Genomic DNA, 26519 nt, shown 5'->3' with positions numbered 1-26519 from the left:
ATGTTATACATCACTATACAATAGAAGGCTGTCACACCTGGCAACACATACAGTATGTTATACTTCACTATACAATAGAAGGCTGTCACACCTGGCAACACAGATGTTATACATCACTATACAATAGAAGACTTTCACACCTGGCAACACATACAGTATGTTATACATCACTATATAATAGAAGGCTGTCACACCTGGCAACACATACAGTATGTTATACATCACTATATAATAGAAGGCTGTCACACCTGGCAACACAGATGTTATACATCACTATACAATAGAAGGCTGTCACACCTGGCAACACATACAGTATGTTATACATCACTATACAATAGAAGGCTGTCACACCTGGCAACACATACAGTATGTTATACATCACTATACAATAGAAGACTGTCACACCTGGCAACACAGATGTTATACATCACTATACAATAGAAGACTGTCACACCTGGCAACACATACAGTATGTTATACATCACTATACAATAGAAGGCTGTCACACCTGGCAACACATACAGTATGTTATACATCACTATACAATAGAAGGCTGTCACACCTGGCAACACATACAGTATGTTATACATCACTATATAATAGAAGGCTGTCACACCTGGCAACACAGATGTTATACATCACTATACAATAGAAGGCTGTCACACCTGGCAACACATACAGTATGTTATACATCACTATACAATAGAAGGCTGTCACACCTGGCAACACATACAGTATGTTATACATCACTATACAATAGAAGGCTGTCACACCTGGCAACACAGATGTTATACATCACTATACAATAGAAGGCTGTCACACCTGGCAACACAGATGTTATACATCACTATACAATAGAAGACTGTCACACCTGGCAACACAGATGTTATACATCACTATACAATAGAAGGCTGTCACACCTGGCAACACATACAGTATGTTATACATCACTATATAATAGAAGGCTGTCACACCTGGCAACACATACAGTATGTTATACATCACTATATAATAGAAGACTTTCACACCTGGCAACACATACAGTATGTTATACATCACTATACAATAGAAGACTGTCACACCTGGCAACACAGATGTTATACATCACTATACAATAGAAGACTGTCACACCTGGCAACACATACAGTATGTTATACATCACTATACAATAGAAGACTGTCACACCTGGCAACACATACAGTATGTTATACATCACTATACAATAGAAGGCTGTCACACCTGGCAACACATACAGTATGTTATACATCACTATATAATAGAAGGCTGTCACACCTGGCAACACATACAGTATGTTATACATCACTATACAATAGAAGACTGTCACACCTGGCAACACATACAGTATGTTATACATCACTATATAATAGAAGACTGTCACACCTGGCAACACATACAGTATGTTATACATCACTATACAATAGAAGGCTGTCACACCTGGCAACACAGATGTATTATTACATCACTATATAATAGAAGGCTGTCACACCTGGCAACACATACAGTATGTTATACATCACTATACAATAGAAGACTGTCACACCTGGCAACACATACAGTATGTTATACATCACTATACAATAGAAGGCTGTCACACCTGGCAACACAGATGTTATACATCACTATACAATAGAAGGCTGTCACACCTGGCAACACATACAGTATGTTATACTTCACTATATAATAGAAGGCTGTCACACCTGGCAACACATACAGTATGTTATACATCACTATACAATAGAAGGCTGTCACACCTGGCAACACAGATGTTATACATCACTATACAATAGAAGACTGTCACACCTGGCAACACATACAGTATGTTATACATCACTATACAATAGAAGGCTGTCACACCTGGCAACACATACAGTATGTTATACATCACTATATAATAGAAGGCTGTCACACCTGGCAACACATACAGTATGTTATACATCACTATATAATAGAAGACTGTCACACCTGGCAACACAGATGTTATACATCACTATATAATAGAAGGCTGTCACACCTGGCAACACATACAGTATGTTATACATCACTATACAATAGAAGACTGTCACACCTGGCAACACATACAGTATGTTATACATCACTATACAATAGAAGGCTGTCACACCTGGCAACACAGATGTTATACATCACTATACAATAGAAGGCTGTCACACCTGGCAACACAGATGTTATACATCACTATACAATAGAAGACTGTCACACCTGGCAACACATACAGTATGTTATACATCACTATACAATAGAAGGCTGTCACACCTGGCAACACATACAGTATGTTATACATCACTATATAATAGAAGGCTGTCACACCTGGCAACACAGATGTATTATTACATCACTATACAATAGAAGGCTGTCACACCTGGCAACACATACAGTATGTTATACATCACTATACAATAGAAGGCTGTCACACCTGGCAACACATACAGTATGTTATACATCACTATACAATAGAAGACTGTCACACCTGGCAACACATACAGTATGTTATACATCACTATACAATAGAAGGCTGTCACACCTGGCAACACAGATGTTATACATCACTATACAATAGAAGGCTGTCACACCTGGCAACACAGATGTTATACATCACTATACAATAGAAGACTGTCACACCTGGCAACACATACAGTATGTTATACATCACTATACAATAGAAGGCTGTCACACCTGGCAACACATACAGTATGTTATACATCACTATATAATAGAAGGCTGTCACACCTGGCAACACAGATGTATTATTACATCACTATACAATAGAAGGCTGTCACACCTGGCAACACATACAGTATGTTATACATCACTATACAATAGAAGGCTGTCACACCTGGCAACACATACAGTATGTTATACATCACTATACAATAGAAGGCTGTCACACCTGGCAACACATACAGTATGTTATACATCACTATACAATAGAAGGCTGTCACACCTGGCAACACAGACGTCATACATCACTATACAATAGAAGGCTGTCACACCTGGCAACACAGACGTCATACATCACTATACAATAGAAGGCTGTCACACCTGGCAACACATACAGTATGTTATACATCACTATACAATAGAAGACTTTCACACCTGGCAACACATACAGTATGTTATACATCACTATACAATAGAAGGCTGTCACACCTGGCAACACATACAGTATGTTATACATCACTATATAATAGAAGACTGTCACACCTGGCAACACATACAGTATGTTATACATCACTATACAATAGAAGACTGTCACACCTGGCAACACATACAGTATGTTATACATCACTATATAATAGAAGACTGTCACACCTGGCAACACATACAGTATGTTATACATCACTATATAATAGAAGGCTGTCACACCTGGCAACACATACAGTATGTTATACATCACTATATAATAGAAGACTGTCACACCTGGCAACACATACAGTATGTTATACATCACTATACAATAGAAGACTGTCACACCTGGCAACACATACAGTATGTTATACATCACTATACAATAGAAGGCTGTCACACCTGGCAACACATACAGTATGTTATACATCACTATACAATAGAAGGCTGTCACACCTGGCAACACAGATGTTATACATCACTATACAATAGAAGGCTGTCACACCTGGCAACACATACAGTATGTTATACATCACTATATAATAGAAGACTGTCACACCTGGCAACACATACAGTATGTTATACATCACTATACAATAGAAGGCTGTCACACCTGGCAACACATACAGTATGTTATACATCACTATACAATAGAAGGCTGTCACACCTGGCAACACATACAGTATGTTATACATCACTATACAATAGAAGACTTTCACACCTGGCAACACATACAGTATGTTATACATCACTATACAATAGAAGGCTGTCACACCTGGCAACACATACAGTATGTTATACATCACTATACAATAGAAGGCTGTCACACCTGGCAACACATACAGTATGTTATACATCACTATACAATAGAAGACTTTCACACCTGGCAACACATACAGTATGTTATACATCACTATATAATAGAAGGCTGTCACACCTGGCAACACATACAGTATGTTATACATCACTATACAATAGAAGGCTGTCACACCTGGCAACACAGATGTTATACATCACTATATAATAGAAGACTTTCACACCTGGCAACACATACAGTATGTTATACATCACTATACAATAGAAGACTGTCACACCTGGCAACACATACAGTATGTTATACATCACTATACAATAGAAGACTGTCACACCTGGCAACACATACAGTATGTTATACATCACTATACAATAGAAGGCTGTCACACCTGGCAACACATACAGTATGTTATACATCACTATATAATAGAAGACTGTCACACCTGGCAACACATACAGTATGTTATACATCACTATACAATAGAAGGCTGTCACACCTGGCAACACATACAGTATGTTATACATCACTATACAATAGAAGACTTTCACACCTGGCAACACATACAGTATGTTATACATCACTATACAATAGAAGGCTGTCACACCTGGCAACACATACAGTATGTTATACATCACTATACAATAGAAGACTTTCACACCTGGCAACACATACAGTATGTTATACATCACTATACAATAGAAGACTGTCACACCTGGCAACACATACAGTATGTTATACATCACTATACAATAGAAGACTGTCACACCTGGCAACACAGATGTATTATTACATCACTATATAATAGAAGGCTGTCACACCTGGCAACACATACAGTATGTTATACATCACTATACAATAGAAGACTGTCACACCTGGCAACACATACAGTATGTTATACATCACTATACAATAGAAGACTGTCACACCTGGCAACACATACAGTATGTTATACATCACTATACAATAGAAGGCTGTCACACCTGGCAACACAGATGTTATACATCACTATACAATAGAAGGCTGTCACACCTGGCAACACATACAGTATGTTATACATCACTATACAATAGAAGGCTGTCACACCTGGCAACACATACAGTATGTTATACATCACTATACAATAGAAGGCTGTCACACCTGGCAACACATACAGTATGTTATACATCACTATACAATAGAAGGCTGTCACACCTGGCAACACATACAGTATGTTATACATCACTATACAATAGAAGGCTGTCACACCTGGCAACACATACAGTATGTTATACATCACTATACAATAGAAGACTTTCACACCTGGCAACACATACAGTATGTTATACATCACTATATAATAGAAGGCTGTCACACCTGGCAACACATACAGTATGTTATACATCACTATACAATAGAAGACTGTCACACCTGGCAACACAGATGTTATACATCACTATACAATAGAAGGCTGTCACACCTGGCAACACATACAGTATGTTATACATCACTATATAATAGAAGGCTGTCACACCTGGCAACACAGATGTTATACATCACTATACAATAGAAGGCTGTCACACCTGGCAACACAGATGTTATACATCACTATACAATAGAAGACTGTCACACCTGGCAACACAGATGTTATACATCACTATACAATAGAAGGCTGTCACACCTGGCAACACATACAGTATGTTATACATCACTATACAATAGAAGGCTGTCACACCTGGCAACACAGATGTTATACATCACTATACAATAGAAGACTGTCACACCTGGCAACACAGATGTTATACATCACTATACAATAGAAGGCTGTCACACCTGGCAACACATACAGTATGTTATACATCACTATATAATAGAAGGCTGTCACACCTGGCAACACATACAGTATGTTATACATCACTATACAATAGAAGGCTGTCACACCTGGCAACACAGATGTTATACATCACTATACAATAGAAGGCTGTCACACCTGGCAACACAGATGTTATACATCACTATACAATAGAAGACTGTCACACCTGGCAACACATACAGTATGTTATACATCACTATATAATAGAAGGCTGTCACACCTGGCAACACATACAGTATGTTATACATCACTATACAATAGAAGACTGTCACACCTGGCAACACAGATGTTATACATCACTATACAATAGAAGGCTGTCACACCTGGCAACACATACAGTATGTTATACATCACTATACAATAGAAGGCTGTCACACCTGGCAACACATACAGTATGTTATACATCACTATACAATAGAAGGCTGTCACACCTGGCAACACATACAGTATGTTATACATCACTATACAATAGAAGGCTGTCACACCTGGCAACACAGATGTATTATTACATCACTATACAATAGAAGACTGTCACACCTGGCAACACAGATGTTATACATCACTATACAATAGAAGACTGTCACACCTGGCAACACATACAGTATGTTATACATCACTATATAATAGAAGGCTGTCACACCTGGCAACACATACAGTATGTTATACATCACTATACAATAGAAGACTGTCACACCTGGCAACACAACACAGCACTCTAGTTACTTAAGAATGAACTAGCATAAAGTACATACTGAAAATCTCTCTATCTTTGACGAAAAGAAAAGGTGCTGCAGTAATTGATAGTGCTGAATCTTGATCGCTCACTAGGGAGTAGTGTGTGTGTGTGTGTGTGTGTGTGTGTGTGTGTGTGTGTGTGTGTGTGTGTGTGTGTGTGCTAGCTTGTGTGTGTCTTGTATGTACCACCACCACTGAGAACTCCCTCTCTCTGGGTGAAAGGTCTCTCTGTGGGGTTAACAATAAACACAGTTATGTGCACACATAGATCCAGCTCCATGTCAGGACGTTAGAAGTCTGAGAATGAACTCCTGCCCACTATCGCCTGCCCACATTGTCGCCCCCCTCAGCCCTCAACCTTATGTCTCTTGTGAATTCATCTCACTGCTGCGAAGCCTGCCAGGCTCACAGACCCATCGGCCATGAAGCCCACACACATCTCAAGGGGAGCAGCAGCACAAAGCCCATATCAAAAGGCAGTGAAATACAGCTGTGCATAGCAATGAGCTTCTCCCGCTTCAAAAGACCAATGTGCACAGAGTGATAGCTTGAAACGTCAATAAGTTTGAAAAGAAATCTAACCAAACCGGGTTAAACGGCTGAATCCAGCCGAGCTGAAGAGCAGCTATTCAACTCAATGTGAAAAGAGGCTGTACTACTAAATATTGTCAATATAATGATTTATATATTATTCATATGATGTAGATATACACTGAGCGTACAAAACATTAAAAGCACATACTCTTTCCAATACTATAATGTACACTATATATACTGTACATACTATGTTCTAGGTAAGAGTTGTCCATGCATCAGACTAGCAAGAGGATGTCTAGCAGATTCATTCTGCCACCTTGTTGACACAGAGGCCTGTGGTACTGAGGCGCATAGTACTGTGGCCCGTGATATTGAGGCCCGTGGTATTGAGGCCCGTGGTACTGAGGCCGGTGGTACTGTGGCCCGTGGTAATGAGACCTGTGGTACTGTGGCCCGTGGTATTGAGGCCTGTGGTACTGTGGCCCGTGATATTGAGGCCCGTGGTATTGAGGCCCGTGGTACTGAGGCCGGTGGTACTGTGGCCCGTGGTAATGAGCCCCGTGGTACTGAGACCTGTGGTACTGTGGCCCGTGGTAATGAGGCCCGTAGTACTGAGGCCAGTGGCATTGAGGCCTGCGGTATTGAGGCCTGTGGTACTGAGGCCCATGGTACTGTATGCATATAGACATAGAGAGAGAGCTATGATCAGATCGACACACTGCTGCCTTGTCTTCTCTGACTGAGAGCTCATCTATGCACCTTTGAATGAAACAGACTCATCAATGCACCTTTGGATGAAACAGACCCCATAAATAAACTGGTGCACTAAATCATCTGTGACATTGAGGCGGGCAGGTTTTGTGTCAGCACAACTCTAGTAGGTTAGGCTCTGAAGCAATCCCCTGTCTGGCCAAATGAGAAAACATAAAGCTTGAGATGAAGAAACAAGGAAACGCATCACACCAGGTGTGAAGACTATATCATGTTTTCTTTAGGCAGCAGCAACTTACAGTAGATGTAGACAGAAACAAACAAGGAAAGAGGTGGATGTCTGAAAGTCATCCTGCTTACCGCAAGCCCACAGGTCCACAGCTTTGCCATATGGGTCCTTCCTCAGGACCTCAGGAGACAGGTAACCAGGTGTCCCTGCAAAGCCTGCATCACATCCAGACAGAGGGGCAGTGAGTCACAGATAACACAGCTCTATTGAAAATCAAATGCTAGGCAACAAGCAATGGGAAACAATGTCTAGATGCATTTTCCACTGAACAGGCAGTTAACCCACTGTTCCTAGGCCGTCATTGAAAATAAGAATTTGTTCTTAACTGACTTGCCTAGTTAAATAAAGGTAAAATAAATAAATAAAAACATTTTTTTAAATTCCCCGGAATGTAGAGAGTAATAACATTATACACATGTTCCTGGTCCCGCCTGCCTCACATTTCCCTCAATAGAGCTTCATTTGAGGTGTGAGGTCCATATGCGTATTACCTACCCTGACCAGACAGGCTGTCACTGTGCTAAGTCTGGTCATTAATTCTTTCTGAGGAGTGATGAGACTTTATTTTACTGTTGTTTTCAACGATTCACCACATCTTCTCATGTTCCAGCCTTGTTATGTGGACAAATGGATTATATATCAATCATCTGACAAAGAAGAAGAATGCATTGTTCCATTTATTCTCCAGACCCAGGGAACCAGCCTGGGGTTTTACGCACTGTGAACAAAGGACAGGTTGAAAAATCCAGACTCATTTTCGTCAAGGAAATGATAAAGTGTCATGTGAAGAGTACAGTATAATTATAATGACCAGTGGAGCTGGGTGTGGCAGCTACACCAGCTGTCCTGAGGGAAAATAGCCAGCCAGGCATTCCCCAAAACACTTTAGAAAAATCATCCTGATCTAAGAGAGGTGTCTGTAAAAATGAACTGTGCATATTGGATACGTGTCCTCTGGCTCATTAAAAGGGAGCTGAATTCTAAAAGACATTCCTAGTTCCCTAGTTTTAAAACATATGTTTGATTCAGCTCCATGTGTTTTTCAGCGTAGCCAAAGGGCAGGCTGGTGAAACATCGAAGGTACTGTGAGCCACGCAGCAGACTCAAAACTATGGGTGACAAGACTGTGCTGTTCAGAAAAGCTTTCCAACTCCTCTGTTAATTCTGTTCTCATGTCCTCTGGATCTGTCGACACCTGTATATAGCTTGGGTTGTTGTCTATGTTGTTCAATGTTGTTCTGTGTTCTATGTTGCGTTTTTTTTTTTTTGTACAAACACTTTTACACCTTGGGTGTGAGAAATGCACTTTAACATATTCAATATATATATTTTTTAAACATATTTATTAAATTACTGAGCACATCCTCAGACAGGCATGGAAAACCACAGCAGAGATTGGGCCGGCAGAGAGATTGGGTCAGCAGAGAGATCAAATCAAATCAAATTTTATTTGTCACATACCCATGATTAGCAGATGTTAATGCGAGTGTAGCGAATGGTTTGTGCTTCTAGTTCCGACCATACAGTAATATCTAACAGGTAATCTAACAAATTCACAACTACCTTATACACACAAATGTAAAGGGATGATTAAGAATATGCACATAAAAATATATGGATGAGCGATGGCCATGCGATGGCCAGGAAAGATGCAGTAGATGGTATAGAGTACAGTATACATATGAGATGAGTAATATAATATGTAAACATTATTAGTGGCCAGAGATTTGAGTCTGTATGTTGGCAGCAGCCTCTCTATGTTAATGATGGCTGTTTAACAGTCTGATGGCCTTGAGATAGAAGCTGTTTTTCAGTCTCTCGGTCCCTGCTTTGATGCACCTGTACTGACCTCGCCTTCTGGATGATAGCGGGGTGAACAGGCAGTGGCTCGGGTGATTGTTGTCCTTGATGATCTTTTTGGCCTTCCTGTGACATTGGGTGCTGTATGTGTCCTGGAGGGCAAGTAGTTATCCCCAGTGATGCGTTGTGCATACCTCACTACCCTCTGGAGAGCCTTGCGGTTGAGGTACCAGGCGGTGATAGAGTCCGACAGCATGCTCTCGATTATGCACCTGTAAAAGTTTGTGAGTGTTTTAGGTGAGAAGCCAAATTTCTTCAGCCTCCTGAGGTTTATTCTCCAAACCAAGGGAACCAGCCAGGGGTTATACGCACTGTGAACAAAGGACAGGTTGAAATATCTAGACTCATTTTCATTAAGGAAATGATAAAGCATCATGTGAAGAGTACAGTTCTTCACCACACTGTCTGTGTGGGTGTACCATTTCAGTTTGTTTGTGATGTGTATGCCGAGTAACTTCAAACTTTTCACGTTCTCCACTACTGCTCCCCCCATCCACATCGTTTCCTGAAGTCCACAATCATCTCCTTTGTTTTGTTGATGTTGAGTGATAGGTTGTTTTCCTGACACCACACTCAGATGGCCCTCAACTCCTCCTTGTAGGCCGTCTTGTCGTTGTTGGTAATCGGGCCAATCACTGTCGTGTCAAAATAGATGATTGAGTTGGAAGCGTGCATGGCCACGCAGTCAGGGGTGAACAGGGAGTACAGTAGAGGGCTGAGAACGCACCCTTGTGGGGCCCCAGTGTTGAGGATCAGCAGGGTGGAGATGTTGTTTCCTACCTTCACCATCCAGCAGCGGCCCGTCAGAAAGTACAGGACCCAGTTGCACAGAGCGGGGTCGAGACCCAGGGTACTATGGTGTTAAATGCTGAACTGTAGTCAATGAACAGCATTCTTACATAGGTATTCCTCTTGTCCAGATGGGATAGGGCAGTGTGCAGTGTGATGGCGATTGCATCATCAGTGGACCTATTGCAGCGGTAAGCAAATTGGAGTGGGTCTAGGGTATCAGGAAGGTTTGTGGTGATACGCGCTCCAGCAAGTATATCTCACTGGTCACCCCCAAAGCCAATTCCTCCTTTGGCCGCCTTTCCTTCCAGTTCTATGCTGCCAATGACTGGAACGAACTGCAAAAATTACTGAAGCTGGAGACTCATATCTCCCTCACTAGCTTTAAGCACCAGCTGTCAGAGCAGCTCACAAATCACTGCACCTGTACATAGACAATTTGTAAACACCCCATCCAACTACCTCATCCCCATACTGTATTTATTTGCTCCTTCGCAACCCAGTATCTCTACTTGCACATTCATCTTCTGCACATCTACCATTCCAGAGTATAATTGCTATATTGTAATTGCTTCGCCACCATGGCCTGTTTATTGCCTTAACTCCCTTATCTTACCTCATTTGCACTCACTGTATATAGACTTTTTTTGTTCCTACTGTATTATTGACTATGTTTTCTTTATTCCATGTGTAACCCTGTGCTGTTGTATGTGTCGAACTGCTATGCTTTATCTTGGACAGGTCGCAGTTGCAAATTAGAACTTGATCTCAATGAGCCTACCTGGTGAAAGGTGAAATAAAAAATACAAATAAAAATATGATCCTTGACTAGTCTCTCAAAGCCCTTCATGATGACAGAAGTGAGGGCAACGGGGTGATAGTCATTTAGTTCAGTCAACTTAGCTTTCTCGGGAACAGGAACAATGGTGGCCATCTTGAAGCATGTGGGGACAACAGACTGGGATAGGGATTGATTGAATATGTCCGTAAACACACCAGCCAGCTGGTCTGCGTATGCTCCAGTAGCGTGGCTAGGGATGCCATCTGAGCCAGCAGCCTTGCGAGGGTTAACACGTTTAAATATTTTACTCACATGGAGAAGGAGAGCCCACAGGCTTTGGTAGCAGGCCGTGTCAGTGGCACTGTATTGTCCTCAAAACGAGTAAAGACGTTGTTTAATTCGTCTGGGAGCAAGACGTTGATGTTCGCAACGGGGCTGGTTTTCTTTTTGTAATCCGTGATTGTCTGTAGACCCTGCCACATACGTCTTGTGTTTGAGCCATTGAATTGAGACTCTACTTTGTCTCTTTACTGACGCTTTGCTTGTTTGATTGCCTTGCAGAGGGAATAGCTGCACTGTTTGTATTTGGTCATGTTTCCAGTCGCCTTCCCATGATTAAAAGCGGTGGTTCATGCTTCATTTTTGCACAAATTCTGCCATCAATCCACGTTCTCTGGTTAGGAAAGGTTTAAATAGTCACAGTGGATACAACATCTCCGATGCACTTGCTAATAAGCTCGCTCACAGAGTCACCGAAGACATCAATGTTAATGTCTGAGATTATCCAGAACATATCCCAGTCCACGTGATCGAAGCAATCTCAAAGCGTTGATTGGTCAGACCAGCGTTGTATAGACCTGAGCACGGGCGTTTCCTGTTTTAGTTTCTGTCTATAGGCTGGGAGCAACAAAATGGAGTTATGGTCAGATTTGCCCAAAGGCAGGACAGGGGAGGGCTTTGTATGCATCGCGGAAGTTAGTGTAGCAATGATCCAGAATGCTACCAGCTCGTGTCGCGCATTCAATATGCTGATAGAATTTAGAATTCATGTAAAAGATTATCAGGTCTTTAAGAGTTTATTCGGAAGACAACAGCTCTATAAACATTCTTCCATGGTGCCCCGACTTTCTAGTTAATTACATTCACCTGATTAGCTCAATCAGGTAATATCAATTACAGAGAAACTATTTTATAGAAAAACATGTCATATCACGTAATCTGGCATAGCCAAAGACACGACATTAGGAAGTCTTGTTTTCAGGTTAGCTTTGTTAAAATCCCCAGCTACAATAAATGCACCCTCAGGATGTATGGTTTCCAGTTTACATAGAGTCCAGTGAAGTTCTTTCAGGGCCGATGAGGTATCTCATTACTGTAATCGAAGAGAATTCTCTTGGAAGATAATGTGGTCGGCATTTGATTGTAAGGAATTCTAGGTCAGGTGAACAAAAGGAGCTGAGTTCTTGTATGTTGTTGTGATTACACCATGAGTCGTTAATCATAAGGCATACACCCCCACCCTTCTTCTTACCAGAGAGATGTTTGTTTCTGTCGGCGCGGGGTCTGACAACATATCCCGAGTGAGCCATGTTTCCATGAAACAGAGAATGTTACAATCTCTGATGTCTCTCTGGAAGGCAACTCATGCACTAATTTCGTCGACCTTGTTATCTAGAGATTGGACATTGACGAGTAATATGCTCGGAAGCAGTGGATGATGTGCTCGTCTTCTGAGTCTGACCAGTAGGCCACTCCTTCTGCCTCTCCTGAGGTGACCGCGTTGTTTTGGGCCCCTGGCTCTGGGATAAGAGCCCATGTCCAGGGTGAAGATCCGAACAAAGGATCCTCTTCAGAAAGTACGTATTCCTGGTCGTAATGTTGGTAAGTTGACATCACTTTTATATCCAATAGATATTCCCGGCTGTATGTAATAACACTTGAGATTTTCTGGGCTAACAATGTCGGAAATAATACATTAAAAAAACAAATAACTGCATGGTTTCCTAAGGACCTGAAGTGAGGCGACCATCTCTGTTGGCGCCATTTTGCTTGGGCCAGCAGAGAGATTGGGACAGCAGAGCGATTGGGACAGCAAAGAGAGACTTCCCTCCTGGTTACGGTAGAGCTCCTATCCCAGGGGCTCATGTGATTGGCTGGATAAAAGTCAGTCTACTCAAATCTGGAGTTTGGACGAATAATATTTGCATCAAAAGTTACAGCAGTTTAAGTAACCGCATCAACATCATTTTCTGTAACATTTTGGCAATCAACGTCCGTTTTGACCACTCCTGCAACAAGTTAGACAAAAAGTTAGAGCGTATGGGATATTCAGCTACTTCTCCGCTATTCATAGCTGTGTGTGGAATCAAAATATTCCATACGGAACTTACAGTACAGCTGTTTTTGTAACTGCATTACCACGTGTTTTTCAAACTTTCCCAAACAGCTGCCGTTTTGACCACTAATGCTATTACATACCACAACTTTACAACTTCTGACAGCAACCACACAACTGCTTACCCTTTCCGGTGGCAACAACCACACAATTACATATCACAACCGTACAACTTCTGACAGCAACCACACAACTTCTGACCTCAACTGCACAACTTCTGACAGCAACCACACAACTTCTGACCTCAACTGCACAACTTCTGACAGCAACCACACAACTTCTGACATCAAACCGTACAACTTCTGACCTCAACTGCACAACTTCTGAACACAACCACACAATTCCATACCTCAACCACACAACTTCTGACCTCAACTGCACAACTTCTGACAGCAACCACACAACTTCTGACATCAAACCGTACAACTTCTGACCTCAACTGCACAACTTCTGAACACAACCACACAATTCCATACCTCAACCACACAACTTCTGACCGCAACCACACAACTTCTGACCTCAACTGCACAACTTCTGACCATATCTAGTGACCACAACCACACAATTACATACCACAACCACACAACTTCTGACCAAACAACTTTTGATCGCACATCTACAGTGCCTTGTGAAAGTATTCGGCCCCCTTGAACTTTGCGACCTTTTGCCACATTTCAGGCTTCAAACATAAAGATATAAAACTGTATTTTTTGTAAAGAATCAACAACAAGTGGGACACAATCATGAAGTGGAACGACAGTTATTGGATATTTTAAACTTTTTTAACAAATCAAAAACTGAAAAATTGGGCGTGCAAAATTATTTAGCCCCCTTAAGTTAATACTTTGTAGCGCCACCTTTTGCTGCGATTACAGCTGTAAGTCGCTTGGGGTATGTCTCTATCAGTTTTGCACATTGAGAGACTGAAATTTTTTCCCATTCCTCCTTGCAAAACAGCTCGAGCTCAGTGAGGTTGGATGGAGAGCATTTGTGAACAGCAGTTTTCAGTTCTTTCCACAGATTCTCGATTGGATTCAGGTCTGGACTTTGACTTGGCCATTCTAACACCTGGATATGTTTATTTTTGAACCATTCCATTGTAGATTTTGCTTTATGTTTTGGATCATTGTCTTGTTGGAAGACAAATCTCCGTCCCAGTCTCAGGTCTTTTGCAGACTCCATCAGGTTTTCTTCCAGAATGGGCCCGTATTTGGCTCCATCCATCTTCCCATCAATTTTAACCATCTTCCCTGTCCCTGCTGAAGAAAAGCAGGCCCAAACCATGATGCTGCCACCACCATGTTTGACAGTGGGTATGGTGTGTTCAGCTGTGTTGCTTTTACACCAAACATAACGTTTTGCATTGTTGCCAAAAAGTTCAATTTTGGTTTCATGTGACCAGAGCACCTTCTTCCACATGTTTGGTGTGTCTCCCAGGTGGCTTGTGGCAAACTTTAAACAACACTTTTTAAGGATATCTTTAAGAAATGGCTTTCTTCTTGCCACTCTTCCATAAAGGCCAGATTTGTGCAATATACGACTGATTGTTGTCCTATGGACAGAGTCTCCCACCTCAGCTGTAGATCTCTGCAGTTCATCCAGAGTGATCATGGGCCTCTTGGCTGCATCTCTGATCAGTCTTCTCCTTGTATGAGCTGAAAGTTTAGAGGGACGGTCAGGTCTTGGTAGATTTGCAGTGGTCTGATACTCCTTCCATTTCAATATTATCGCTTGCACAGTGCTCCTTGGGATGTTTAAAGCTTGGGAAATATTTTTGTATCCAAATCCGGCTTTAAACTTCTTCACAACAGTATCTCGGACCTGCCTGGTGTGTTCCTTGTTCTTCATGATGCTCTCTGCGCTTTTGACGGACCTCTGAGACTATCACAGTGCAGGTGCATTTATACGGAGACTTGATTACACACAGGTGGATTGTATTTATCATCATTAGTCATTTAGGTCAACATTGGATCATTCAGAGATCCTCACTGAACTTCTGGAGAGAGTTTGCTGCACTGAAAGTAAAGGGGCTGAATAATTTTGCACGCCCAATTTTTCAGTTTTTGGTTTGTTAAAAAAGTTTGAAATATCCAATAAATGTCGTTCCACTTCATGATTGTGTCCCACTTGTTGTTGATTCTTCACAAAAAAATACAGTTTTATATCTTTATGTTTGAAGCCTGAAATGTGGCAAAAGGTTGCAAAGTTCAAGGGGGCCGAATACTTTCGCAAGGCACTGTAACTACTTACCATATCCACACAACTTTTTTTTTTACCACAACCACACAACTACTGAACCACATAACTATTGAACCAACTTCCGTTCTCAACCACACAACGTCTGACCTCAACCACACAACTTCTGACCACATCTAGTGACCACAACCACACAATGACATACCTCAACCACATAACTTCTGATCGCAATCAAACAAATTCTGACCACATCTAGTGTCCACAACCACACAACTCCTGACCTCAACCACACAATTACATACAACAACAACACAACTTCTGACCATACAACTTCTGATCACACATTTAACTACTAACCATATCCGAACAACTTTTGACCACAACTACTGAACCTCATAACTATTGACCACTACTACCACAACTAGGTTAGTTAAACCAGTCAGTCAGTTAGGTTAGTTAGACCAGTCAGTCTGACTGGTTAGTTAGACCAGTAGGTCAGTTAGATTAGTTAAACCAGTCAGTCTGGCTGGTTAGTTAGACCAGTCAGTCTGACTGGTTAGTTAGACCAGTCAGCCTGACTGATTAGTTAGACCAGTCAGTCAGCTAGGTTAGTTAGACCAGTCAGTCTGACTGGTTAGTTAGACCAGTCATTTGGGTTAGTTATACCAGTCAGTCAGTTAGGTTAGTTAGAGCAGTCAGAGTGAGGGAAAATGAGCTGTGTGGAACCTACTCAAACAATATGTTTTTACACTGCAGGCCTCACTACTAATGAGGCTGGACGGGGCTGTGGTATTTCTATTTCTGGTGGCAATGGAATTCATAAATAAAACAAGCAGTAAACAGCTCTCTTTGCCCTGTGGTGGTCATGGCACTACAAAACTAGTTATTCCTACCTTGATTATCTTTTTTTTAATGTAAACTTTCCCCTTTGTTTTTGTTTTGGTATTTCTCCGGAATAGCTGTAGAGGAAATGTTCCTTTTTTGATGACATTCGATGCAAAACGTTTGTTTGATTGGATTCCATAGGAGTCTTTGAATGATTGATTTCCCTCTGAAGGCTCTGTTTCCCTGGTGGAAATATTAACATTAAACATCCTAAATCTTGCATACGTCGACCTGCTTTAGAGGCCAGTCTTTATTTGCATTCCATTGTGTGTATGTGCGCGTGTGTGTGTAATTACGATTCATATCAGCCATTACCGAACCAGGCTTGTTGTTCGCCCTCCACCTCGATGGCCAGGCCAAAGTCTGCCAGCTTCACTGCAGCTCCCTTGGACTTGGAGGCCAGCAGAAGGTTCTCAGGCTGCGTAGAAAGAGAGAGGTCAGCTAGTAAGTCAGCATTCAGTCAGTCAGCAGTCAGTTAGTCAGCCAGTTAACCAGCCATTCAGTCAACAGTCAGTCACCCAAAGGAGACAGGAGGCCTGAGCAGAAGCAGGGATATGGTGGCAGACAGACATGACTCTAGGCTGGGCCAGATTGAATAGTGTTAATGACTTTGTGTGGTTGCAGCATGACAGAGCTCTGATAAATACAGCACCAAGCCACTTCTATCCCACACAGACGGAGGAATGAACACCCCACCTCCTGCCGCCAATCACTCTACTGCTGCTGCTATGAGATGTTATCCACCCCCTGATAAACACAGACACACACCACACGCACAAATGCACACAGGCGCACATACACAAACACACACACACACCTAAAATCGCAGCCTACACAGATCCATTTTATCACTTCATCTTCCCTCAGTTCCCAGGTGCTGGGAGGCAGATGTGATACCATGTGAATGGAACATATATCTGTTGGGCAGAAGGGTCTCTCGTTGTACCAGCATGTGTTAGTGCATGATAATCACAGTGTGAGTGTTGAAGAAGTCCGTAAGAAAGATTTGAAAAAATACATTTTGAAAAAGATGTAATAAACAAAAATGTACCTTTGAAAGAGTGTGGGTATATATAGAGGTAACTGAACCATTTTTTAGGTTACTACATTATCCCATATGGGTTATTTCATAGTTTTGATGTCTTCACTATTATTGTACAATGTAGAAAATAGTAAAAATAAAGAAAAACCCTTGAATGAGTAGGTGTATAGTCGGTACTTGAATACGTGTATTAATAAATGAAACAGTACTGGAACCTGTGATTTATCTGCCCCTCTTTGACACTACAACAGGGCAGACATTCTGTAGCACACGCCAATTCTGTCCGACGTGATGGAGATGGTGAGAGGGCTTGTTTCCGTTTTTTACTCCCTTGAGCTGACGTTGAGATATGGAGTACATGTACTGTACATGGCAAGTTGGCAACAGAACAGTGGATCGATGGTGGTTGCACTGTAAATGAATGCCTATTTTATAATCATCAAACTGTGTGCAGGGGAAATGACTTATGACAGAAGCGGGTTTAGCAGCATGTCCCCTGAATTCTCTGACTGGTTTGATTGAGCTTTTGTTATTCTGTCCACATACCTACAGGTGAATCACACTGAAAGTCATGGCCAGGGTTGCAAAATTCTGGGAACTTTAAATAAATTCCCTGGTTTTCGAGAACTCCTGGACGGAGAATTCCAGATTTCCTGCTTATTGCCCCCTGACTCTGGGATCCTCCAACCGGGATTTTGGAAAAACCAGGGAATGTATTGAAAGTTTGTGGAATTTTGCAACCTTAGTCAAGGCAGAGAGGAATGGCCTGTTGGCCTGTTATCTGCTGCCTGAGGAGCAAACATTACATAGATGTGTCCTCAAGGTTCAAATTAAAAAGAGCCTGGATGGCTAAAATGAATGTTTGAAATGTGTTTAAATTAATAAAAATAACAACAAATGTATGATCTGAAGTTTCTGACTACACTCTTAGAAGAAAAGTTGTTATCTGGAACCTAAAAGGATTCTTTGGCTGTCCCCATAGGAGAACCCTTTGAAGAACCCTATTTGGTTCAAGGTAAAAACCCTTTTGAGTTCCATGTAGAACCCTTTACACAGAGGGTTCACATGGAACCCAAAAGAGTTCTACCTGAAACCAAAAATGGTTCTACTTGGAACCAAAAAAGGGTTCTCCTATGGGGACAGCTATGGACTGGGCCCTTGCTCCGAAGAACCCTTCAGGAACCCTATTTTCTAAGAGAGTACAGATAATTTAAATCCAAATCCATTTTTGATCAAATCAATCAGATAATAACAATGACATCAAAGTGATATCTTGCAATGGATGAGCAGTCTGTCTTTTAATTTATTTGTTATTAAATCTTACCTTGAGGTCTCTGTGAACGACTCCCATCTGATGACAATGAAGCACTGCCTCCAGAATCTGCTGAATACAATGACTATGAAAAGAGAGAGAGAAAACTGAAAGACTGAGTGAGCTGGGAGTTTTGAGAGGCTAAATTGAATGCTATTGAAAATGGGCTTCACTTCAGCATTCATCCACACGGCATTTTGGATAAAATGGCTTATGCACCTCCAGAATAATACAAAGACACACAGAGGCGTTAGATTTGGCCATTCATTTTCCTAAACTGTCGATCAACACAGTAGCACGGGCCAAGCCTGATGAGTTTTTGTATGTTTGGCTGGGAGTCAGTGGGAAGATAATTAGCAACTAGACTCAGCTGTCAATCAAGCAGTGGAGCAGTGAAGCAGGGAGAACCCGGTCCGCAGAGATAGAGAGACTGACACGCTAAACCCGGGCGAAGTGTGTACATTGATGTGAGGTCGCTCCTACACGTCCACAGCCATCTGTTTCCATTTGTTTCTGTTCATTCATTTGTTTTGTGGCCCTGTTGCTTTGTCACTGCAATGCAATGGCCCAGTCCATAGCTGGTGTTGGGTGAATTGGGGAGATACTCTATCATGAATAGGTTTACGGAGGTAAAGCTGTTCAATCCAAATGAACAGTCCAATAACAGACCTGCAGACAAAACAAAGGCCTCTGACTGTGACGACATGACAACAAAGTTTTAACTGAAAGGCTTTAGACAATCAGTAGAGGCTCCTCAGAGGAGGAAGGGGAGGACCATCCTCCCCAATCAATGTCATAATAATAGTGAAACATTAAAAAAGTTATCCTTTTTAGATAAAACTATACTAAATATATTCACATTACCAAATAATCAATTAAAACACACTGTTTTGCAATAAAGGTCTACAGTAGCCTCAACAGCACTCTGTAGGGTAGCACCATGGTGTAACCAGAGGACAGCTAGCTTCCGTCCTCCTCTGGGTACATTGACTTCAATGCAAAACCTAGGAGGCTCGTGGTTCTCACCCACTTTCATAGACTTAAACAGTAATTATGGAAACTTCAGAAAGACGTCCTCCAACCTATCAGAGCTCTTGCAGCATGAACTGACATGTTGTCCACCCAATCAAAGTATCAGAGAATGAATCTAGTACTGAAAGCATAAGCTACACCTAGCTACTGTAGCACTAAAGTGCATAAAATGTGGTGAGTAGTTGACGCAAAGAGAGAGAAAAACAATAGTTGAAAAGTTTTTAACAAATTAATTTCTTCATAATGAAGGAGAAGCAAGAGAGACTTACTTACTTAGCTACTGAATGCTGGTTTAGCCTACTCAAACAACCTGCTCAAACAGAGAAGGCTGCTATGTTACCTAGCTGGCTATGGCTATCCAACACTGGAACTGCCAAGTCAAGGTAAGCTTTTGGTTTTATCAATATATTGCCACCGAGGCCCGCCGGTAATACATTTTTTCGCCTGGTCACAGAAAGATGATGTGTTCTGCAAGTCCACAAGCAAAGTCCACAAGCGAATGAAAAAAGTGAGAGGAGGAGAGTGTACAGATGCAAGAAGGAATATAACAATCAAAGAGATCCTGCCTTTTGTATGTGGCTTCTATGAAAGTGAACTGTGTTTACGTGTGATCAGGGGTGTATTCATACTCCTGATTCTGTTGAAAAAAAAATCTTAATTAAACAGATGTAAACGAAATGGGGATGAACATCCAATCAAATTGTATTTGTCATATGCACTGAATACAACAGGTGAAATGTTTACTTACAACCCCTTAACCAACAAAGCCGTTTTTATAAAACAGAGTTAAGAAAATATTTACTAAATAAACCAAAGTTAAAAAAAAAAATGTAAATTAAAAATAACACATAACAATAATGAGGTTATATACAAGAGGGGGTACCTGTACCGAGTCAATGTGCAGGGATGCAGGTTAGTTGAGGTCATTTGTACATGTAAGTGGGGGATTTTGTCCATTAGAAACTCTCACTTGCAACTGTTGGACTAATGATTGCATCCTAGATCAGCTACATGCAGGCAAGAGTGTGCAAGGTGGTATTGAATGTGTCAATGATTACTTCAATTTATCTCGACCTGTGCACCTATGTTGTAAACTTTCACTCATAGGCTAGGTTGTAGTAACCTCATGATGGGTATAGTGAAAATGTGAGTATTATGTAATGTGAATGACAGTTATCCAACATTCTGTCAAATAAATAAGGCCATGCTCATTAAAAGAAAATATCATCCTCTCTAGGGGCCTGATTGGTGTCACAGTTTTGCCCCAGCTCCAGCAAACACACCTGACTCCAATAATCACCTATTCATGATCTTCAGTTTAGAATGACATTTGATTAATCAGATGTGTTTGCTAGCGATGGAGAAAAAGTGTGACATCAATCAGGCTCCCGAGGACTGGAGTTGCCCACCCCTGGTATATATATATATGCCTTTAGATGCTCTCCTGGTTTGGGAATGCTGGGACCTCTGTATAAGTCAATGAATCCATATCACAGTGAAAACTGTGAACTCGCTAAATTGCTTTGTCACGTATCTGTGTTTGGGTTTATTCCATGTGTTTTGTGAGGTGGTTCCACTGACCTGGCGTCAGCCTCACTGTAATACTCTCGAGCAACAATGTCTTCGAAGAGTTCGCCGCCCGTCACTCTGAGGAAGAGAGAGGATTGTTAGGCTGAAGAGGATGAAGGTGGCCACCAGAGCATGGAGCCAGTGTGAGAGAAATACTTCCTTCCCAATGCCCCCCATATCAGCCACTGAGACACACTGACAAAGATCAGCTTTAATACCTGCAAATAGTGTGGCTTCCATCAGTGTAATTGTCTGAATCATTTCCAATCACCCATATATTTTTTTGTAAATATATTTTTAAAAACTGGGAGAAAACTGTGTGTTGACATGGAACCTAACAGGCACCTCAAATGTACATTTCTGATGTGAGAAAAGGAAAAAACCAAGCAGTTGTCTCACTGTTGCTAAGTTCAGACTTTGAGAGTATGAATCTTCTACAGGATACTAGGAGACAGCTAAATGTTAACCAGTCCTGCCTTCACATGATACTAGGAGACAGCTAAATGTTAACCAGTCCTGCCTTCACATGATACTAGGAGACAGCTAAATGTTAACCAGTCCTGCCTTCACATGATACTAGGAGACAGCTAAATGTTTCCCAGTCCTGCCTTCACAGGATACTAGGAGACAGCTAAATGTTTCCCAGTCCTGCCTTAACAGGATACTAGGAGACAGCTAAATGTTACCCAGTCCTGCCTTCACAGGATACTAGGAGACAGCTAAATGTTAACCAGTCATGCCTTCACATGATACTAGGAGACAGCTAAATGTTACCCAGTTCTGCCTTCACATGATACTAGGAGACAGCTAAATGTTAACCAGTCCTGCCTTCACAGGATACTAAGAGACAGCTAAATGTTTCCCAGTCCTGCCTTCACAGGATACTAGGAGACAGCTAAATGTTACCCAGGCCTGCCTTCACATGATACTAGGAGACAGCTAAATGTTAACCAGTCATGCCTTCACAGGATACTAGGAGACAGCTAAATGTTAACCAGTCATGCCTTCACATGATACTAGGAGACAGCTAGATGTTAACCAGTCATGTCTTCACAGGATACTAGGAGACAGCTAAATGTTAACCAGTCATGCCTTCACAGGATACTAAGAGACAGCTAAATGTTAACCAGTTCTGCCTTCACATGATACTAGGAGACAGCTAAATGTTAACCAGTCATGCCTTCACATGATACTAGGAGACAGCTAAATGTTTCCCAGTCCTGCCTTCACAGGATACTAGGAGACAGCTAAATGTTACCCAGGCCTGCCTTCACATGATACTAGGAGACAACTAAATGTTAACCAGTCATGCCTTCACAGGATACTAGGAGACAGCTAAATGTTACCCAGTCCTGCCTTCACAGGATACTAGGAGACAGCTAAATGTTAACCAGTCATGCCTTCACATGATACTAGGAGACAGCTAAATGTTACCCAGTTCTGCCTTCACATGATACTAGGAGACAGCTAAATGTTAACCAGTCCTGCCTTCACAGGATACTAAGAGACAGCTAAATGTTACCCATTCCTGCCTTCACAGGATACTAGGAGACAGCTAAATGTTACCCAGTTCTGCCTTCACAGGATACTAAGAGACAGCTAAATGTTTCCCAGTCCTGCCTTCACAGGATACTAGGAGACAGCTAAATGTTACCCAGGCCTGCCTTCACATGATAATAGGAGACAGCTAAATGTTAACCAGTCATGCCTTCACAGGATACTAGGAGACAGCTAAATGTTAACCAGTCATGCCTTCACATGATACTAGGAGACAGCTAAACGTTAACCAGTCATGTCTTCACATGATACTAGGAGACAGCTAAATGTTAACCAGTCCTGCCTTCACATGATACTAGGAGACAGCTAAATGTTAACCAGTCCTGCCTTCACATGATACTAGGAGACAGCTAAATCTTAACCAGTCATGTCTTCACATGATACTAGGAGACAGCTAAATGTTAACCAGTCCTGCCTTCACATGATACTAGGAGACAGCTAAATGTTAACCAGTTATGCCTTCACATGATACTAGGAGACAGCTAAATGTTAACCAGTCATATCTTCACATGATACTAGGAGACAGCTAAATGTTAACCAGTCCTGCCTTCACATGATACTAGGAGACAGCTAAATGTTAACCAGTTATGCCTTCACATGATACTAGGAGACAGCTAAATGTTAACCAGTCATATCTTCACATGATACTAGGAGACAGCTAAATGTTAACCAGTCCTGCCTTCACATGATACTAGGAGACAGCTAAATGTTAACCAGTTATGCCTTCACATGATACTAGGAGACAGCTAAATGTTAACCAGTTATGCCTTCACAGGATTAACACATAGACTGGCACACACTGACCATGTATCGCTAGATATACAGTACAAGTGACGTAAACAAATATACACTCAGAATGATAAGTAGATTAAGTCTGATATTTGTAGGCTTATTTCATAAACCTGCAATTACAAAGTGATTGGGCTCTGACAAACTAGTTTTCTCCTAAATGTGTCAGATTTAAAGACTATAGAAGGGAATTTAGTTTTTCTTAGTCTCTCATTTTTGTCTGTTTCGGAACTTTCACTACGTAACTGTGTATTATCCCAAAGAATTAAGTGTGATCTTTATGATTTGAGCACTATAGGAAGACACATTTCAGTTGAATGCATTCAGTTGTACAATTAACTAGGTTCCTTTCCTTTCTTAATCAAAGAGAATCTATAGCAAGGGACTGCTTCTAAACACCATCCTGCTGTTTCAGACGAGTTAAGAACAACTTACATTGTCATCAAGATCTTCTTATGCAACACTTTGTCCTGCTGCTCATTGTCACACTTACAAAGCTGTTCTTATTCATTCAGAGACATTAACAGGGAAGAGGCAACTAAGAGAAGACGCCTCATAACAGATGCAAGAAGAATTCTCTTGAAGGTACAATATAATGACAGTTCCTGTAATATGATTCCAGTTCCTGTAATGTAAATACAGTTTCTGTAATATAATTCAAATTCCTGTAATATAAATACAGTTCCTGTAATATATTTCCAGTTCCTGTAATATAATTCCAGTTCTTGTAATATAAATACAGTTCCTGTAATATAATTCATGTTCCTGTAATATAAATACACTTCCTGTAATATAATTCCAGTTCCTGTAATATAATTCCAGTTCCTGTAATATAAATACAGTTTCTGTAATTAAAAGCATTCAACACCTGCAGGGGACTGTAATCACTGTTGTGCAGACTGAAATCAACAGTTCCTTGAAAGGCATTGAAAGATATTACAACAGTTGAGTGTTTAAAATGCATATAATAGTGATATTTACAGAACTAATATATTATGGTGCACTCAGAGACTACGGAGCACACTCAACACTACAGGTCTCTCTAGCCATAATTAGTGGTTAGATACAAATCATAGCCTATGGCAGGGATAATCAACTAGATTCAGCAGCGGGACAAAACATTTTTTTGAGCAGATGGTCAGGGGGCTGGAAAATAATTACAAATAATTTGTGGACTGAAAATTGACCATAAGAAGCCAAAACTGATGTAATAGTTGACTAAACATAAAAATGTCAAACCTTGCTTACATTTGTATTTGATCACATATACTGTATATCTTTATTATGCGTGGGAATACTTAGGAACAGAAATTTTGCAATTTTATTACAAATAATTAACAGAAATACCTTATTTACGTAACTATTCAGCCCTTTTGCTATGAGACTCGAAATTGAGCTCAGCTGCATCCCGTTTCCATTGATCATCCTTGAGATGTTCAATTTAAATTAAATTGATTGGACATGATTTGGAAAGGAACACACCTGTCTATATAAGGTCCCACACTTGACAGTGCATGTCAAAGCAAAAACCAAACCATGAGGTCAAAGGAATTGTCCGTAGAGCTCCGAGGCAGGTTTGTGTCGAGGCACAGATCTGGGGAAGGATACCAAAACATTCTGCAGCATTGAAGTTGTTGCCTCCAACATTCTTAAATAGAAGAGGTTTGGAACCACCAAGACATTTCCTAGAGCTGGCCGCCCGGACAAACTGAGCAATCGAGGGAGAAGGGCCTTGGTCAGGAAGGTGACCAAGAACCTGATGGCCACTCCGACAGAGCTCTAGAGTTCCTCTGTGGAGATGTGAGAACCTTCCAGAAGAACAACCATCTCTGCAGCACTCCACCAATCAGGTCTTTACGGTAGAGTGGCCAGACGGAAGCCATTCCTCAGTAAAAGGCACATGACAGCCTGCTTGGAGTTTACCAAAAGGCACCTAAAGACTTAGACCATGAGAAACAAGATCTGATGGTCTGATGAAATCTGATGAAACCAAGATTGAACACTTTGGCCTGAATGCCAAGCGTCAAGTCTGGAGGAAATCTGGCACCATCCCTACAGTGAAGCATGGTGGTGGCAGCATCATGCTGTGTTTTTCAGTAGCAGGGACTGGGAGACTAGTCAGGATAGAGGCAAAGATAAACAGAGCAAAGTAGAGAGAAAAAAAATGTATCCCCAATTTCGTGATATCCAATTGGTAGTTACAGTATTGTCCCAT

The 26519-nt window shown here is 41.3% G+C and overlaps 1 protein-coding gene across 7 annotated transcripts in view; it reads right to left on the bottom strand.

Moving 5' to 3' along the window:
- The window catches only part of camk2a (calcium/calmodulin-dependent protein kinase II alpha), a 98541-nt gene that overhangs the window by 27988 nt on the left and 44034 nt on the right, over positions 1–26519 (bottom strand). For all 7 annotated transcript variants that reach the window (XM_036967563.1, XM_036967564.1, XM_036967562.1 and 4 more), the window contains exons 5-8: positions 21971–22036; positions 19370–19442; positions 17319–17421; positions 8169–8252 (exon numbers count right to left, since the gene is read on the bottom strand). In XM_036967563.1, the coding sequence (XP_036823458.1) occupies positions 8169–8252; positions 17319–17421; positions 19370–19442; positions 21971–22036 (326 nt within the window). The remainder of the gene's footprint in view (positions 1–8168; positions 8253–17318; positions 17422–19369; positions 19443–21970; positions 22037–26519) is intronic.

The sequence above is a fragment of the Oncorhynchus mykiss genome, chromosome Y (genome assembly GCF_013265735.2).
Source record: "Oncorhynchus mykiss isolate Arlee chromosome Y, USDA_OmykA_1.1, whole genome shotgun sequence".
NCBI lineage: Eukaryota > Metazoa > Chordata > Actinopteri > Salmoniformes > Salmonidae > Oncorhynchus > Oncorhynchus mykiss.
This window is presented reverse-complemented; position numbering and strand designations above follow the sequence as displayed.